At 52.3% G+C, this 16922-nt stretch overlaps 1 protein-coding gene and 2 long non-coding RNA genes across 3 annotated transcripts; all 3 read right to left on the bottom strand.

The window, feature by feature from the left end:
- Positions 1-1031: 1031 nt before the first annotated feature.
- On the bottom strand, positions 1032-4234 carry LOC138068419 (uncharacterized). Its single transcript, XR_011143245.1, has 4 exons — positions 3455-4234; positions 2970-3072; positions 2031-2072; positions 1032-1213 (listed from the first exon to the last, which is right to left on the bottom strand). It is a non-coding gene; the product is annotated as an uncharacterized lncRNA (long non-coding RNA).
- Positions 4235-7509: 3275 nt separating this feature from the next.
- Positions 7510-10764, bottom strand: LOC138068411 (alpha-1-macroglobulin-like). Its single transcript, XM_068955802.1, has 4 exons — positions 9933-10764; positions 9448-9550; positions 8509-8550; positions 7510-7691 (listed from the first exon to the last, which is right to left on the bottom strand). The coding sequence occupies exons 1-4, from the start codon at positions 10191-10193 to the stop codon at positions 7666-7668; spliced, it is 432 nt and encodes a 143-aa protein (XP_068811903.1). The 5' UTR covers positions 10194-10764; the 3' UTR covers positions 7510-7665.
- Positions 10765-13987: 3223 nt separating this feature from the next.
- LOC138068418 (uncharacterized) lies at positions 13988-16484 on the bottom strand. The gene is made up of 4 exons (XR_011143241.1): positions 16411-16484; positions 15926-16028; positions 14987-15028; positions 13988-14169 (listed from the first exon to the last, which is right to left on the bottom strand). It is a non-coding gene; the product is annotated as an uncharacterized lncRNA (long non-coding RNA).
- Positions 16485-16922: the final 438 nt, after the last annotated feature.

Here is a 16922-nt window from a genome sequence, read left to right as displayed (position 1 = left end):
ATGTCAGGGTGGTGGAAGTCCCCCATGAGAACCAGGGCCTGTGATCGTGAGGCTACTTCCAGCTGTCTGTAGAAGGCCTCATCTACTTCCTCTTCCTGATCAGGTGGCCTGTAGCAAACCCCCACAACAGTGTCACCCATGTTAGCCTGCCCTTTAAGCCTTACCCATAGGCTCTCAACTTGCTCTTCAACCAACCCCAAGGCACAGCTCCATGTGTTCTAGTTGCTCCCTCACATAAAGAGCAACTCCACCACCTCGCCTTCCTGGCCTGTCTTTCCTAAAAAGCACGTAGCCATCTATGACAGTATTCCAGGTATGCAACCTATCCCACCATGTCTCTGTAACTGCAACGAGATCATGGCCCTGCGACCGCACACAGATCTCCAGATCTTCCTGCTTATTCCCCATGCTGCGCGCATTGCTATACAGGCATTTCAGAGAGCCAGTCAAGCACGCAGGTTTCCCAGGAGAGGTGCAAGAGGATCCTCCATAGCCATGTTCCATGCTGTCTCCCCTGGCTGCATGCACCCGCTGGAGGCATCCTGACTCGAGCGGTGTTTTACTGACTCTCCTGCCACTATACCACTCCCCTTCCCCCGTCTTGCCTAGTTTAAAGCCCTCCTTACCAGGCTGGCCAATCTGTTGGCAAAGACGCGTGTGCCCCGCTTGGTAAGGTGGATCCCATCTCTCCCTATCAGCTGCCCATCTTCGAACAGGGTCCCATGGTCATAGAAACCAAAGCCCTGTTGCCAACACCAGCGGCGCAGCCAGTTGTTAACTTGGAAAACTCGTCTACTCCTCCTCCTGTCCTTTCCCCTCACAGGCAAGATTGAGGAGAAAACAACCTGGGCTCCCAGACCCTTGACCACCATCCCCAGAGCTCCAAAGTCCCGTTTGATGGTTTCCAGTTTGCCTTTCGTGTCGTTAGCGCCCACATGGAAGAGCAGCAGAGGGTAGTAGTCTGATGCATGGACAAGCCTTGGCAGTCTTTGCACGACATCTCATTAACAAAAAACAAGGCCAGAGGCAGCTGAAGAGAATCAAGACTTAATTTATTTATGGTATTACTTCTTTTTTTGGTGTTGAGGTGTCCTTCTCTAGTATTTCAATAGGCCACCTTACCAAAAGGATCCTTTAGGGACATAGATAAGACAGCTGATCCAACAGGACTCAGACAAGATTGCTCATCAGGCATTTCCTTGCTCAGCCTTGGCTGGAGTGGAGAAAAGGACAGAGTGAGAGAAGGTTCCTGAGAAACAGTATTCTGAACCCTGGACATCCTCCCTATGTTTAAGTGGCCCCTGCTTGCATGTTACATAAGTTCAAGACCTATTAAAGTCTGGGGATTTGCTTCACCTAAAAAATGCCTGGTCCCAGACAGATAACATAATAGGAATGGCTGGTTACTTTCAAGATATCCATGTTACAGAGAAGGGAGGGGAGCGGAGGCAGATACTGCTCTGCTCTGGAGAGTATGAGCTAATCAAGTACATATGTCCTCTCTCAACATGTGGATTCTCCAACAAAGGGCAAAAAACACCCAGGGCAGAGTTTGAAAGGTCCCAACTGAAGATGTGAATAAACTCAACATTTCACCAAAATGCTTGGGAGATGATGTTTAAGACGCTTCTGTGTCCACAGCATTGGTGAAAGTGGCCAAGGAAAGGGCAGATCCTTAAAAGCTGAGTGTCATATTCAGCGCCAAGGAAGACTTCAATCTTACTTGTACAATGTGACACAAAGACACAGGAAAAAACAAGGAGCTCTGTACGACTGAAGAAAATAACACTCGGATTGCCAGCCTAAGTAAACCAAAACCAAATTTCTATCTAACCTTTTACAGGACATGAGGAGGTGGATTTAATTTACCTCTCTGCACTGAGGTGTGCTAGGAGCCTGCTGTGGGCATGGTGAAAGAAGTCTTGAGATTCTACCCAGGCTGAGGAAACCCACGCTCTGCACAGATTCTTACACAAACTAACCAGCAGTAGCCCTTACTGGAACACCTCAGTTGTTCTTATGTACTCTACCTGTGGTGCAGGGAGCATTGTATTCCTCAACAGCAAACTCATCTGGAAGACACAAGGGAAGGGAGAGAGCAGGGCTGTCAGACCCCCTCAGCATTCCTGGCAGAGGGCTTCCAGAGAGACACTTCTTCCATGCCCCACAGCGGACAGCTAGCACCATCCCTGACTTCCCTGCAGAGATCCCAGCCCTGGGGGGAGGGAGCCCCAATCCCAGCCCCATCCGGATACCGCGGCAGCAAGGCAGAGCAACTCTGCACAGTCAGCCCCAGCAGGGCTCTGCCTTATGCCTTGAGGCCTTGTCTCAAGCACACAGAGGGTCTCTGTCTCTGTCACCCTGATGTAGCAGCTGGGAAAACAGAAGCACAAGGAGACGCAGCATCCGCCCTGGAATGGTTGCAATCTGGGGCAGGATCTGAACACAGGACTCCTCCTAGCTTCCTTGGGTCTACCTCAGGGCCTGGTTCCTTTCCCTGGGGAGGCATGAAAGGCTTACAGGCACCAAGATCCCAAGGGGAGAGTCTGAAGGCTGGAGAGGATGGCCTCCTCCCTAGGACCCCATGGCCTTCACCTTCTCCTCAGGTGAGGACAGCTGCACAGTGGCTCCCACAGGTGAGGACAGCCATGTGGGGATCCACATACTACCCGCACTGCCCAAACTTGTGCCCCATTATCGTTGCAGAGCCCTGCCTGGGCAGGAGCAGAAAGGAGGAGGGTGGTTGCCTCCATCTGTCTGGGCTGTTGGCACTGTGGGTTTGAAGGTTGGTAGAGTCCAGGGGCCCCCCTGCTCTCAGAAAGCACTGCTGAGGCAGAGTGGGAAAGCGCTGAGGTTGATGGAGAGCTTGAGGCCAGGGGCAGCTGTATGTCCCAAAAGCTCCTGTGTATCTCAGCATGGCCTATGTCCAGGACTCACTCCCGTGGGTACCCTCCCACCCCAACACTCACCTGTCTCATAGTAGTCATAGACCTTCACTTGAGCTGGCTTTAGGCCCTGAACAGGGATGTCCCGCTCCACCGTGAAGGAGAAGTTCAGGGTCGTGTTGCTCAGCTGGGGAAAGGAAGGGGTGGAGACTCATGGTCAATTCTACATCTGCCCCAGGTTCCTTCACTCTTCCCTGCCACCAGCGTCCCAGGCCCAAGGTTGTGCATGGGGCTGCAGGCCTGGCCCTGGGCCCTTCCCCACAGTGGGAGAGGCTCTGGCTGGGGGGGAGGTCAGAGCCTGATCTATGTGCAGGGGCAGAGGGAAAGCATGTTGAGGGTTTGGAGGAAGGTACCAGTAAGGCTAGGAAGGGTTAAAAATTCATGTGAGATTCATTCATATTCTTAGTAGATGCTTGGGATTTTTTAGGCCTAGATCTTCTGCCCCAAGCAGCCAAGTGTCCCAAGGTATGCATTTCCCTTTCCCATCCTAGAACCAGACATATGCTCACCTTCTCCAGATATACTAGGACATGGTTGGTACTCAATTCTGTGCGCTCAATAAGTTGGTTGCCTTCCAGCTGAAGAAAGAAGAGAAAGATGGTACTGAGTTGAGGGTGGTCTCCCTGTACCCCCTTGCAGAGCTTTATGGGTGGGACACACTATACATGAGACACGGGGGTAATGAGGGAATCAACTAAGTTGATTGGGAGGCAAGGAACTGCCTCCTTGGTGCACCTCTCATTGTTATAATGCCCAGGCCTCCTCTTCATCAAAGTACAGCCTGGCTCTAGTACGGAACTGAGCTTTGGTCCAGACACCACAGTGGACGGACTGAATGAAAAGAGAGTCTTTCTCGCTTGCTAGTTCTGCAATGTCTTATCAAGGTCTCCTTTGTTTTCCAGACCACTCATTTCCTCAGCATCTCACACAATGACCCAAGGCCTGAACAACTTACAAGCCAATGTGTGATAGGCAGTTGAACATGATGTGCACAGCTAATGGTTTTAGTGAGGTATCTGGACACAGTGAACATTGGGATGCCCATCAGTGATACAAAGTTTTCCTGCATTCCTGATTTTTCCTGCATTCAACACATTCACAGAATCACAGAATGGTTTAGGTTGGAAGGGACCTCTGGAGATCATCTAGTCCAACCCCCCTGCTCAAGCAGGGTCCTCTAGAGCATATTGCCCAGGATCACATCCAGACGGGTTTTGAATATCTCCAGCGAAGGAGACTCCACCACCTCTCTGGGCAACCTGTTCCAATGCTCTGTCACCCTCACAGTCAAGAAGTTTTTTTCTCAGGTTTAGATGGAACTTCCTGTGGTTCAGTTTCTGCCCGTTGCCTCTTGTCCTGTTGCTGGGCACCACGGAGAAGAGATCGGCCTCATCTTCTTGACAACCACCCCCCCCCCCTCAGATACTTATACACGTTGATCAGATCACCTCTCAGTCTTCTCTTCTCCAGACTGAACAGGCCCAGCTCTCTCAGCCTTTCCTCATAGGAGAGGTGCTCCAGTCCCCTCACCATCTTGGTAGCCCTCCGCTGGACTCTCTGCAGTAGTGCCATGTCTCTCTTGTACTGGGCAGCCCAGAACTGGACACAGTACTCCAGGGGAGGCCTCCCCAGGGCTGAGTAGAGCAGGAGGATCACCTCCCTCCACCTGCTGGCAACACTCTGCCTAATGCACCCCAGGATACCCTTGGCCTTCTTGGCCACAAGGGCACACTGCTGCCTCATGCTTCACTTGTTGTCCACCAGCACTCCCAGGTCCTTCTCTGCAGAGCTGCTTTCCAGCAGGTCAGCCCCCAGCCTGTCCTGCTGCCTGGGGTTCTTCCTCCCTAGGTGCAGGACCCTGCACTTGCCTTTGTGGAATGTCAGGAGGTTCCTCTCCGCCCAGCTCTCCAACCTCTCCAGGTCCCTCTGAATGGCAGCGCAGCCCTCTGGTGTGTCAGCCACTCCCCCCAGTTTAGTATCATCAGCCAACTTGCTGAGGGTACACTCTGTCCCTTCCGCCAGGTCACTGATGAATACATTGAACAAGACTGGAGCCAGGACTGACCTCTGCGGGACACCACTAGCTACAGGCCTCCAACTTGACTCTGCGCCATTCACCACAACCCTCGGAGCTCGGCCATCCAGCCAGTTCTCAATCCACCTCACCGTCCACTCATCCAACCCACACCTCCTGAGTTTACCTATGAGGATGGGATGAGAGACAGTGTCAAAAGCTTTGCTCAAGTCCAGGGAGACAACATCCACTGCTCTGCCCTCATCTACCCAGCCAGTCATTCCATCCTAGAAGGCTATCCGGTTGTTGAAGCATGATTTCCTTCTGGTGAATCCATGCTGACTATTCCTGATCACCTTCTTGTCCTCCTTATGCTTAGTGGGGACCTCCAGGATGAGCTGTTCCATCAGCTTCCCGGGGATGGAGGTGAGGCTGACCGGCCTGTAGTTCCCTGGGTCCTCCTTCTTGCCCTTTTGGAAGACTGGAGGGACGCTGGCTTTCTTCCAGTCCTCAGGCACCTCTCCTGATTGCCATGACCTTTCCAAGAGGATGGAGAGTGGCCTAGCAATAACATCCGCCAGCTCCCTCAGCACTCGTGGGTGCATCCCATCGGGGCCCATGGATTGGTGGATGTCAAGTTTGGACAAAAGATCTCTAACCTGATCCTCCTCCACCAAGGGAGAGTCTTCCTTTCTCCAGCCTTCCTCTCTTGTCCCCAGGCTCTGGAATTCCTGAGGACTGGCCTTAGCAGTGAAGACCGAAGCAAAGGCAGCATTCAATAACTCTGCCTTCTCTGCCTTCTCTGCCTGGTCCTTTGTTACCAGGGCACCCGCCCCATTCAGCGGCGGGCCCACATTTTCCCTAGTCTTCCTTTTGCTATTGATGTATTTGAAGACGTTCCTTCTTGTTGTCCTTGACATCCCTTGCCAGATTAAACTCCAAATGGGCCTTAGCCTTCCTTGTCGCATCCCTGCACACTCTGGCAACGTCCCTGTATTCCTCCCAAGTGGCCTGTCCCCTTTGCCACATTCTGTACACTTCCTTCTTCTGTTGGAGTTTTGCCAGGAGCTCCTTGCTCATCCACGCAGGTCTCCTGCCCGCTTTGCCGGACTTCTTCCTCAGAGGGATGCACCCATCTTGAGCCTGGAGGAGGTGATGCTTGACTATTAACCAGCTTTCTTGGACCTCGCTTCCTTCAAGGGCCCTACCCCATGAGATTCCTCCAAGAAGGTCCCTGAAGAGGCCAAAGTTTGCCCTCCTGAAGTCCAGGGTTGCAATCCTGCTTATTGCCCTGCTCCCTCCTCGTAGGATCGGGAACTCCACTATCTCATGGTCACTGCAGCCAAGGCTGCCCCCAACCTTCACAACTCCAACTAGACCCTCTTTGTTTGTTAGTACAAGGTCCAGCAGCACACCTCTCCTTGTTGGCGTCTCCACCACCTGGGTCAAGAAATTATCCTCGATGCTCTGCAGGAACCTCTTTGACTGTTTGTGCCTAGCTGTGCTCTCTTCCCAGCTCATGTCAGGGTGGTGGAAGTCCCCCATGAGAACCAGGGCCTGTGATCGTGAGGCTACTTCCAGCTGTCTGTAGAAGGCCTCATCTACTTCCTCTTCCTGATCAGGTGGCCTGTAGCAAACCCCCACAACAGTGTCACCCATGTTAGCCTGCCCTTTAAGCCTTACCCATAGGCTCTCAACTTGCTCTTCAACCAACCCCAAGGCACAGCTCCATGTGTTCTAGTTGCTCCCTCACATAAAGAGCAACTCCACCACCTCGCCTTCCTGGCCTGTCTTTCCTAAAAAGCACGTAGCCATCTATGACAGTATTCCAGGTATGCAACCTATCCCACCATGTCTCTGTAACTGCAACGAGATCATGGCCCTGCGACCGCACACAGATCTCCAGATCTTCCTGCTTATTCCCCATGCTGCGCGCATTGCTATACAGGCATTTCAGAGAGCCAGTCAAGCACGCAGGTTTCCCAGGAGAGGTGCAAGAGGATCCTCCATAGCCATGTTCCATGCTGTCTCCCCTGGCTGCATGCACCCGCTGGAGGCATCCTGACTCGAGCGGTGTTTTACTGACTCTCCTGCCACTATACCACTCCCCTTCCCCCGTCTTGCCTAGTTTAAAGCCCTCCTTACCAGGCTGGCCAATCTGTTGGCAAAGACGCGTGTGCCCCGCTTGGTAAGGTGGATCCCATCTCTCTCCATCAGCTGCCCATCTTCGAACAGGGTCCCATGGTCATAGAAACCAAAGCCCTGTTGCCAACACCAGCGGCGCAGCCAGTTGTTAACTTGGAAAACTCGTCTACTCCTCCTCCTGTCCTTTCCCCTCACAGGCAAGATTGAGGAGAAAACAACCTGGGCTCCCAGACCCTTGACCACCATCCCCAGAGCTCCAAAGTCCCGTTTGATGGTTTCCAGTTTGCCTTTCGTGTCGTTAGCGCCCACATGGAAGAGCAGCAGAGGGTAGTAGTCTGATGCATGGACAAGCCTTGGCAGTCTTTGCACGACATCTCATTAACAAAAAACAAGGCCAGAGGCAGCTGAAGAGAATCAAGACTTAATTTATTTATGGTATTACTTCTTTTTTTGGTGTTGAGGTGTCCTTCTCTAGTATTTCAATAGGCCACCTTACCAAAAGGATCCTTTAGGGACATAGATAAGACAGCTGATCCAACAGGACTCAGACAAGATTGCTCATCAGGCATTTCCTTGCTCAGCCTTGGCTGGAGTGGAGAAAAGGACAGAGTGAGAGAAGGTTCCTGAGAAACAGTATTCTGAACCCTGGACATCCTCCCTATGTTTAAGTGGCCCCTGCTTGCATGTTACATAAGTTCAAGACCTATTAAAGTCTGGGGATTTGCTTCACCTAAAAAATGCCTGGTCCCAGACAGATAACATAATAGGAATGGCTGGTTACTTTCAAGATATCCATGTTACAGAGAAGGGAGGGGAGCGGAGGCAGATACTGCTCTGCTCTGGAGAGTATGAGCTAATCAAGTACATATGTCCTCTCTCAACATGTGGATTCTCCAACAAAGGGCAAAAAACACCCAGGGCAGAGTTTGAAAGGTCCCAACTGAAGATGTGAATAAACTCAACATTTCACCAAAATGCTTGGGAGATGATGTTTAAGACGCTTCTGTGTCCACAGCATTGGTGAAAGTGGCCAAGGAAAGGGCAGATCCTTAAAAGCTGAGTGTCATATTCAGCGCCAAGGAAGACTTCAATCTTACTTGTACAATGTGACACAAAGACACAGGAAAAAACAAGGAGCTCTGTACGACTGAAGAAAATAACACTCGGATTGCCAGCCTAAGTAAACCAAAACCAAATTTCTATCTAACCTTTTACAGGACATGAGGAGGTGGATTTAATTTACCTCTCTGCACTGAGGTGTGCTAGGAGCCTGCTGTGGGCATGGTGAAAGAAGTCTTGAGATTCTACCCAGGCTGAGGAAACCCACGCTCTGCACAGATTCTTACACAAACTAACCAGCAGTAGCCCTTACTGGAACACCTCAGTTGTTCTTATGTACTCTACCTGTGGTGCAGGGAGCATTGTATTCCTCAACAGCAAACTCATCTGGAAGACACAAGGGAAGGGAGAGAGCAGGGCTGTCAGACCCCCTCAGCATTCCTGGCAGAGGGCTTCCAGAGAGACACTTCTTCCATGCCCCACAGCGGACAGCTAGCACCATCCCTGACTTCCCTGCAGAGATCCCAGCCCTGGGGGGAGGGAGCCCCAATCCCAGCCCCATCCGGATACCGCGGCAGCAAGGCAGAGCAACTCTGCACAGTCAGCCCCAGCAGGGCTCTGCCTTATGCCTTGAGGCCTTGTCTCAAGCACACAGAGGGTCTCTGTCTCTGTCACCCTGATGTAGCAGCTGGGAAAACAGAAGCACAAGGAGACGCAGCATCCGCCCTGGAATGGTTGCAATCTGGGGCAGGATCTGAACACAGGACTCCTCCTAGCTTCCTTGGGTCTACCTCAGGGCCTGGTTCCTTTCCCTGGGGAGGCATGAAAGGCTTACAGGCACCAAGATCCCAAGGGGAGAGTCTGAAGGCTGGAGAGGATGGCCTCCTCCCTAGGACCCCATGGCCTTCACCTTCTCCTCAGGTGAGGACAGCTGCACAGTGGCTCCCACAGGTGAGGACAGCCATGTGGGGATCCACATACTACCCGCACTGCCCAAACTTGTGCCCCATTATCGTTGCAGAGCCCTGCCTGGGCAGGAGCAGAAAGGAGGAGGGTGGTTGCCTCCATCTGTCTGGGCTGTTGGCACTGTGGGTTTGAAGGTTGGTAGAGTCCAGGGGCCCCCCTGCTCTCAGAAAGCACTGCTGAGGCAGAGTGGGAAAGCGCTGAGGTTGATGGAGAGCTTGAGGCCAGGGGCAGCTGTATGTCCCAAAAGCTCCTGTGTATCTCAGCATGGCCTATGTCCAGGACTCACTCCCGTGGGTACCCTCCCACCCCAACACTCACCTGTCTCATAGTAGTCATAGACCTTCACTTGAGCTGGCTTTAGGCCCTGAACAGGGATGTCCCGCTCCACCGTGAAGGAGAAGTTCAGGGTCGTGTTGCTCAGCTGGGGAAAGGAAGGGGTGGAGACTCATGGTCAATTCTACATCTGCCCCAGGTTCCTTCACTCTTCCCTGCCACCAGCGTCCCAGGCCCAAGGTTGTGCATGGGGCTGCAGGCCTGGCCCTGGGCCCTTCCCCACAGTGGGAGAGGCTCTGGCTGGGGGGGAGGTCAGAGCCTGATCTATGTGCAGGGGCAGAGGGAAAGCATGTTGAGGGTTTGGAGGAAGGTACCAGTAAGGCTAGGAAGGGTTAAAAATTCATGTGAGATTCATTCATATTCTTAGTAGATGCTTGGGATTTTTTAGGCCTAGATCTTCTGCCCCAAGCAGCCAAGTGTCCCAAGGTATGCATTTCCCTTTCCCATCCTAGAACCAGACATATGCTCACCTTCTCCAGATATACTAGGACATGGTTGGTACTCAATTCTGTGCGCTCAATAAGTTGGTTGCCTTCCAGCTGAAGAAAGAAGAGAAAGATGGTACTGAGTTGAGGGTGGTCTCCCTGTACCCCCTTGCAGAGCTTTATGGGTGGGACACACTGTACATGAGACACGGGGGTAATGAGGGAATCAACTAAGTTGATTGGGAGGCAAGGAACTGCCTCCTTGGTGCACCTCTCATTGTTATAATGCCCAGGCCTCCTCTTCATCAAAGTACAGCCTGGCTCTAGTACGGAACTGAGCTTTGGTCCAGACACCACAGTGGACGGACTGAATGAAAAGAGAGTCTTTCTCGCTTGCTAGTTCTGCAATGTCTTATCAAGGTCTCCTTTGTTTTCCAGACCACTCATTTCCTCAGCATCTCACACAATGACCCAAGGCCTGAACAACTTACAAGCCAATGTGTGATAGGCAGTTGAACATGATGTGCACAGCTAATGGTTTTAGTGAGGTATCTGGACACAGTGAACATTGGGATGCCCATCAGTGATACAAAGTTTTCCTGCATTCCTGATTTTTCCTGCATTCAACACATTCACAGAATCACAGAATGGTTTAGGTTGGAAGGGACCTCTGGAGATCATCTAGTCCAACCCCCCTGCTCAAGCAGGGTCCTCTAGAGCATATTGCCCAGGATCACATCCAGACGGGTTTTGAATATCTCCAGCGAAGGAGACTCCACCACCTCTCTGGGCAACCTGTTCCAATGCTCTGTCACCCTCACAGTCAAGAAGTTTTTTTCTCAGGTTTAGATGGAACTTCCTGTGGTTCAGTTTCTGCCCGTTGCCTCTTGTCCTGTTGCTGGGCACCACGGAGAAGAGATCGGCCTCATCTTCTTGACAACCACCCCCCCCCCCTCAGATACTTATACACGTTGATCAGATCACCTCTCAGTCTTCTCTTCTCCAGACTGAACAGGCCCAGCTCTCTCAGCCTTTCCTCATAGGAGAGGTGCTCCAGTCCCCTCACCATCTTGGTAGCCCTCCGCTGGACTCTCTGCAGTAGTGCCATGTCTCTCTTGTACTGGGCAGCCCAGAACTGGACACAGTACTCCAGGGGAGGCCTCCCCAGGGCTGAGTAGAGCAGGAGGATCACCTCCCTCCACCTGCTGGCAACACTCTGCCTAATGCACCCCAGGATACCCTTGGCCTTCTTGGCCACAAGGGCACACTGCTGCCTCATGCTTCACTTGTTGTCCACCAGCACTCCCAGGTCCTTCTCTGCAGAGCTGCTTTCCAGCAGGTCAGCCCCCAGCCTGTCCTGCTGCCTGGGGTTCTTCCTCCCTAGGTGCAGGACCCTGCACTTGCCTTTGTGGAATGTCAGGAGGTTCCTCTCCGCCCAGCTCTCCAACCTCTCCAGGTCCCTCTGAATGGCAGCGCAGCCCTCTGGTGTGTCAGCCACTCCCCCCAGTTTAGTATCATCAGCCAACTTGCTGAGGGTACACTCTGTCCCTTCCGCCAGGTCACTGATGAATACATTGAACAAGACTGGAGCCAGGACTGACCTCTGCGGGACACCACTAGCTACAGGCCTCCAACTTGACTCTGCGCCATTCACCACAACCCTCGGAGCTCGGCCATCCAGCCAGTTCTCAATCCACCTCACCGTCCACTCATCCAACCCACACCTCCTGAGTTTACCTATGAGGATGGGATGAGAGACAGTGTCAAAAGCTTTGCTCAAGTCCAGGGAGACAACATCCACTGCTCTGCCCTCATCTACCCAGCCAGTCATTCCATCCTAGAAGGCTATCCGGTTGTTGAAGCATGATTTCCTTCTGGTGAATCCATGCTGACTATTCCTGATCACCTTCTTGTCCTCCTTATGCTTAGTGGGGACCTCCAGGATGAGCTGTTCCATCAGCTTCCCGGGGATGGAGGTGAGGCTGACCGGCCTGTAGTTCCCTGGGTCCTCCTTCTTGCCCTTTTGGAAGACTGGAGGGACGCTGGCTTTCTTCCAGTCCTCAGGCACCTCTCCTGATTGCCATGACCTTTCCAAGAGGATGGAGAGTGGCCTAGCAATAACATCCGCCAGCTCCCTCAGCACTCGTGGGTGCATCCCATCGGGGCCCATGGATTGGTGGATGTCAAGTTTGGACAAAAGATCTCTAACCTGATCCTCCTCCACCAAGGGAGAGTCTTCCTTTCTCCAGCCTTCCTCTCTTGTCCCCAGGCTCTGGAATTCCTGAGGACTGGCCTTAGCAGTGAAGACCGAAGCAAAGGCAGCATTCAATAACTCTGCCTTCTCTGCCTTCTCTGCCTGGTCCTTTGTTACCAGGGCACCCGCCCCATTCAGCGGCGGGCCCACATTTTCCCTAGTCTTCCTTTTGCTATTGATGTATTTGAAGACGTTCCTTCTTGTTGTCCTTGACATCCCTTGCCAGATTAAACTCCAAATGGGCCTTAGCCTTCCTTGTCGCATCCCTGCACACTCTGGCAACGTCCCTGTATTCCTCCCAAGTGGCCTGTCCCCTTTGCCACATTCTGTACACTTCCTTCTTCTGTTGGAGTTTTGCCAGGAGCTCCTTGCTCATCCACGCAGGTCTCCTGCCCGCTTTGCCGGACTTCTTCCTCAGAGGGATGCACCCATCTTGAGCCTGGAGGAGGTGATGCTTGACTATTAACCAGCTTTCTTGGACCTCGCTTCCTTCAAGGGCCCTACCCCATGAGATTCCTCCAAGAAGGTCCCTGAAGAGGCCAAAGTTTGCCCTCCTGAAGTCCAGGGTTGCAATCCTGCTTATTGCCCTGCTCCCTCCTCGTAGGATCGGGAACTCCACTATCTCATGGTCACTGCAGCCAAGGCTGCCCCCAACCTTCACAACTCCAACTAGACCCTCTTTGTTTGTTAGTACAAGGTCCAGCAGCACACCTCTCCTTGTTGGCGTCTCCACCACCTGGGTCAAGAAATTATCCTCGATGCTCTGCAGGAACCTCTTTGACTGTTTGTGCCTAGCTGTGCTCTCTTCCCAGCTCATGTCAGGGTGGTGGAAGTCCCCCATGAGAACCAGGGCCTGTGATCGTGAGGCTACTTCCAGCTGTCTGTAGAAGGCCTCATCTACTTCCTCTTCCTGATCAGGTGGCCTGTAGCAAACCCCCACAACAGTGTCACCCATGTTAGCCTGCCCTTTAAGCCTTACCCATAGGCTCTCAACTTGCTCTTCAACCAACCCCAAGGCACAGCTCCATGTGTTCTAGTTGCTCCCTCACATAAAGAGCAACTCCACCACCTCGCCTTCCTGGCCTGTCTTTCCTAAAAAGCACGTAGCCATCTATGACAGTATTCCAGGTATGCAACCTATCCCACCATGTCTCTGTAACTGCAACGAGATCATGGCCCTGCGACCGCACACAGATCTCCAGATCTTCCTGCTTATTCCCCATGCTGCGCGCATTGCTATACAGGCATTTCAGAGAGCCAGTCAAGCACGCAGGTTTCCCAGGAGAGGTGCAAGAGGATCCTCCATAGCCATGTTCCATGCTGTCTCCCCTGGCTGCATGCACCCGCTGGAGGCATCCTGACTCGAGCGGTGTTTTACTGACTCTCCTGCCACTATACCACTCCCCTTCCCCCGTCTTGCCTAGTTTAAAGCCCTCCTTACCAGGCTGGCCAATCTGTTGGCAAAGACGCGTGTGCCCCGCTTGGTAAGGTGGATCCCATCTCTCTCCATCAGCTGCCCATCTTCGAACAGGGTCCCATGGTCATAGAAACCAAAGCCCTGTTGCCAACACCAGCGGCGCAGCCAGTTGTTAACTTGGAAAACTCGTCTACTCCTCCTCCTGTCCTTTCCCCTCACAGGCAAGATTGAGGAGAAAACAACCTGGGCTCCCAGACCCTTGACCACCATCCCCAGAGCTCCAAAGTCCCGTTTGATGGTTTCCAGTTTGCCTTTCGTGTCGTTAGCGCCCACATGGAAGAGCAGCAGAGGGTAGTAGTCTGATGCATGGACAAGCCTTGGCAGTCTTTGCACGACATCTCATTAACAAAAAACAAGGCCAGAGGCAGCTGAAGAGAATCAAGACTTAATTTATTTATGGTATTACTTCTTTTTTTGGTGTTGAGGTGTCCTTCTCTAGTATTTCAATAGGCCACCTTACCAAAAGGATCCTTTAGGGACATAGATAAGACAGCTGATCCAACAGGACTCAGACAAGATTGCTCATCAGGCATTTCCTTGCTCAGCCTTGGCTGGAGTGGAGAAAAGGACAGAGTGAGAGAAGGTTCCTGAGAAACAGTATTCTGAACCCTGGACATCCTCCCTATGTTTAAGTGGCCCCTGCTTGCATGTTACATAAGTTCAAGACCTATTAAAGTCTGGGGATTTGCTTCACCTAAAAAATGCCTGGTCCCAGACAGATAACATAATAGGAATGGCTGGTTACTTTCAAGATATCCATGTTACAGAGAAGGGAGGGGAGCGGAGGCAGATACTGCTCTGCTCTGGAGAGTATGAGCTAATCAAGTACATATGTCCTCTCTCAACATGTGGATTCTCCAACAAAGGGCAAAAAACACCCAGGGCAGAGTTTGAAAGGTCCCAACTGAAGATGTGAATAAACTCAACATTTCACCAAAATGCTTGGGAGATGATGTTTAAGACGCTTCTGTGTCCACAGCATTGGTGAAAGTGGCCAAGGAAAGGGCAGATCCTTAAAAGCTGAGTGTCATATTCAGCGCCAAGGAAGACTTCAATCTTACTTGTACAATGTGACACAAAGACACAGGAAAAAACAAGGAGCTCTGTACGACTGAAGAAAATAACACTCGGATTGCCAGCCTAAGTAAACCAAAACCAAATTTCTATCTAACCTTTTACAGGACATGAGGAGGTGGATTTAATTTACCTCTCTGCACTGAGGTGTGCTAGGAGCCTGCTGTGGGCATGGTGAAAGAAGTCTTGAGATTCTACCCAGGCTGAGGAAACCCACGCTCTGCACAGATTCTTACACAAACTAACCAGCAGTAGCCCTTACTGGAACACCTCAGTTGTTCTTATGTACTCTACCTGTGGTGCAGGGAGCATTGTATTCCTCAACAGCAAACTCATCTGGAAGACACAAGGGAAGGGAGAGAGCAGGGCTGTCAGACCCCCTCAGCATTCCTGGCAGAGGGCTTCCAGAGAGACACTTCTTCCATGCCCCACAGCGGACAGCTAGCACCATCCCTGACTTCCCTGCAGAGATCCCAGCCCTGGGGGGAGGGAGCCCCAATCCCAGCCCCATCCGGATACCGCGGCAGCAAGGCAGAGCAACTCTGCACAGTCAGCCCCAGCAGGGCTCTGCCTTATGCCTTGAGGCCTTGTCTCAAGCACACAGAGGGTCTCTGTCTCTGTCACCCTGATGTAGCAGCTGGGAAAACAGAAGCACAAGGAGACGCAGCATCCGCCCTGGAATGGTTGCAATCTGGGGCAGGATCTGAACACAGGACTCCTCCTAGCTTCCTTGGGTCTACCTCAGGGCCTGGTTCCTTTCCCTGGGGAGGCATGAAAGGCTTACAGGCACCAAGATCCCAAGGGGAGAGTCTGAAGGCTGGAGAGGATGGCCTCCTCCCTAGGACCCCATGGCCTTCACCTTCTCCTCAGGTGAGGACAGCTGCACAGTGGCTCCCACAGGTGAGGACAGCCATGTGGGGATCCACATACTACCCACACTGCCCAAACTTGTGCCCCATTATCGTTGCAGAGCCCTGCCTGGGCAGGAGCAGAAAGGAGGAGGGTGGTTGCCTCCATCTGTCTGGGCTGTTGGCACTGTGGGTTTGAAGGTTGGTAGAGTCCAGGGGCCCCCCTGCTCTCAGAAAGCACTGCTGAGGCAGAGTGGGAAAGCGCTGAGGTTGATGGAGAGCTTGAGGCCAGGGGCAGCTGTATGTCCCAAAAGCTCCTGTGTATCTCAGCATGGCCTATGTCCAGGACTCACTCCCGTGGGTACCCTCCCACCCCAACACTCACCTGTCTCATAGTAGTCATAGACCTTCACTTGAGCTGGCTTTAGGCCCTGAACAGGGATGTCCCGCTCCACCGTGAAGGAGAAGTTCAGGGTCGTGTTGCTCAGCTGGGGAAAGGAAGGGGTGGAGACTCACGGTCAATTCTACATCTGCCCCAGGTTCCTTCACTCTTCCCTGCCACCAGCGTCCCAGGCCCAAGGTTGTGCATGGGGCTGCAGGCCTGGCCCTGGGCCCTTCCCCACAGTGGGAGAGGCTCTGGCTGGGGGGGAGGTCAGAGCCTGATCTATGTGCAGGGGCAGAGGGAAAGCATGTTGAGGGTTTGGAGGAAGGTACCAGTAAGGCTAGGAAGGGTTAAAAATTCATGTGAGATTCATTCATATTCTTAGTAGATGCTTGGGATTTTTTAGGCCTAGATCTTCTGCCCCAAGCAGCCAAGTGTCCCAAGGTATGCATTTCCCTTTCCCATCCTAGAACCAGACATATGCTCACCTTCTCCAGATATACTAGGACATGGTTGGTACTCAATTCTGTGCGCTCAATAAGTTGGTTGCCTTCCAGCTGAAGAAAGAAGAGAAAGATGGTACTGAGTTGAGGGTGGTCTCCCTGTACCCCCTTGCAGAGCTTTATGGGTGGGACACACTGTACATGAGACACGGGGGTAATGAGGGAATCAACTAAGTTGATTGGGAGGCAAGGAACTGCCTCCTTGGTGCACCTCTCATTGTTATAATGCCCAGGCCTCCTCTTCATCAAAGTACAGCCTGGCTCTAGTACGGAACTGAGCTTTGGTCCAGACACCACAGTGGACGGACTGAATGAAAAGAGAGTCTTTCTCGCTTGCTAGTTCTGCAATGTCTTATCAAGGTCTCCTTTGTTTTCCAGACCACTCATTTCCTCAGCATCTCACACAATGACCCAAGGCCTGAACAACTTACAAGCCAATGTGTGATAGGCAGTTGAACATGATGTGCACAGCTAATGGTTTTAGTGAGGTATCTGGA

The sequence above is a fragment of the Struthio camelus genome, chromosome 1 (genome assembly GCF_040807025.1).
Source record: "Struthio camelus isolate bStrCam1 chromosome 1, bStrCam1.hap1, whole genome shotgun sequence".
NCBI lineage: Eukaryota > Metazoa > Chordata > Aves > Struthioniformes > Struthionidae > Struthio > Struthio camelus.
The sequence above is the reverse complement of the archived record's forward strand: the minus strand, read 5'-3'. Positions and strand labels throughout refer to the sequence as shown.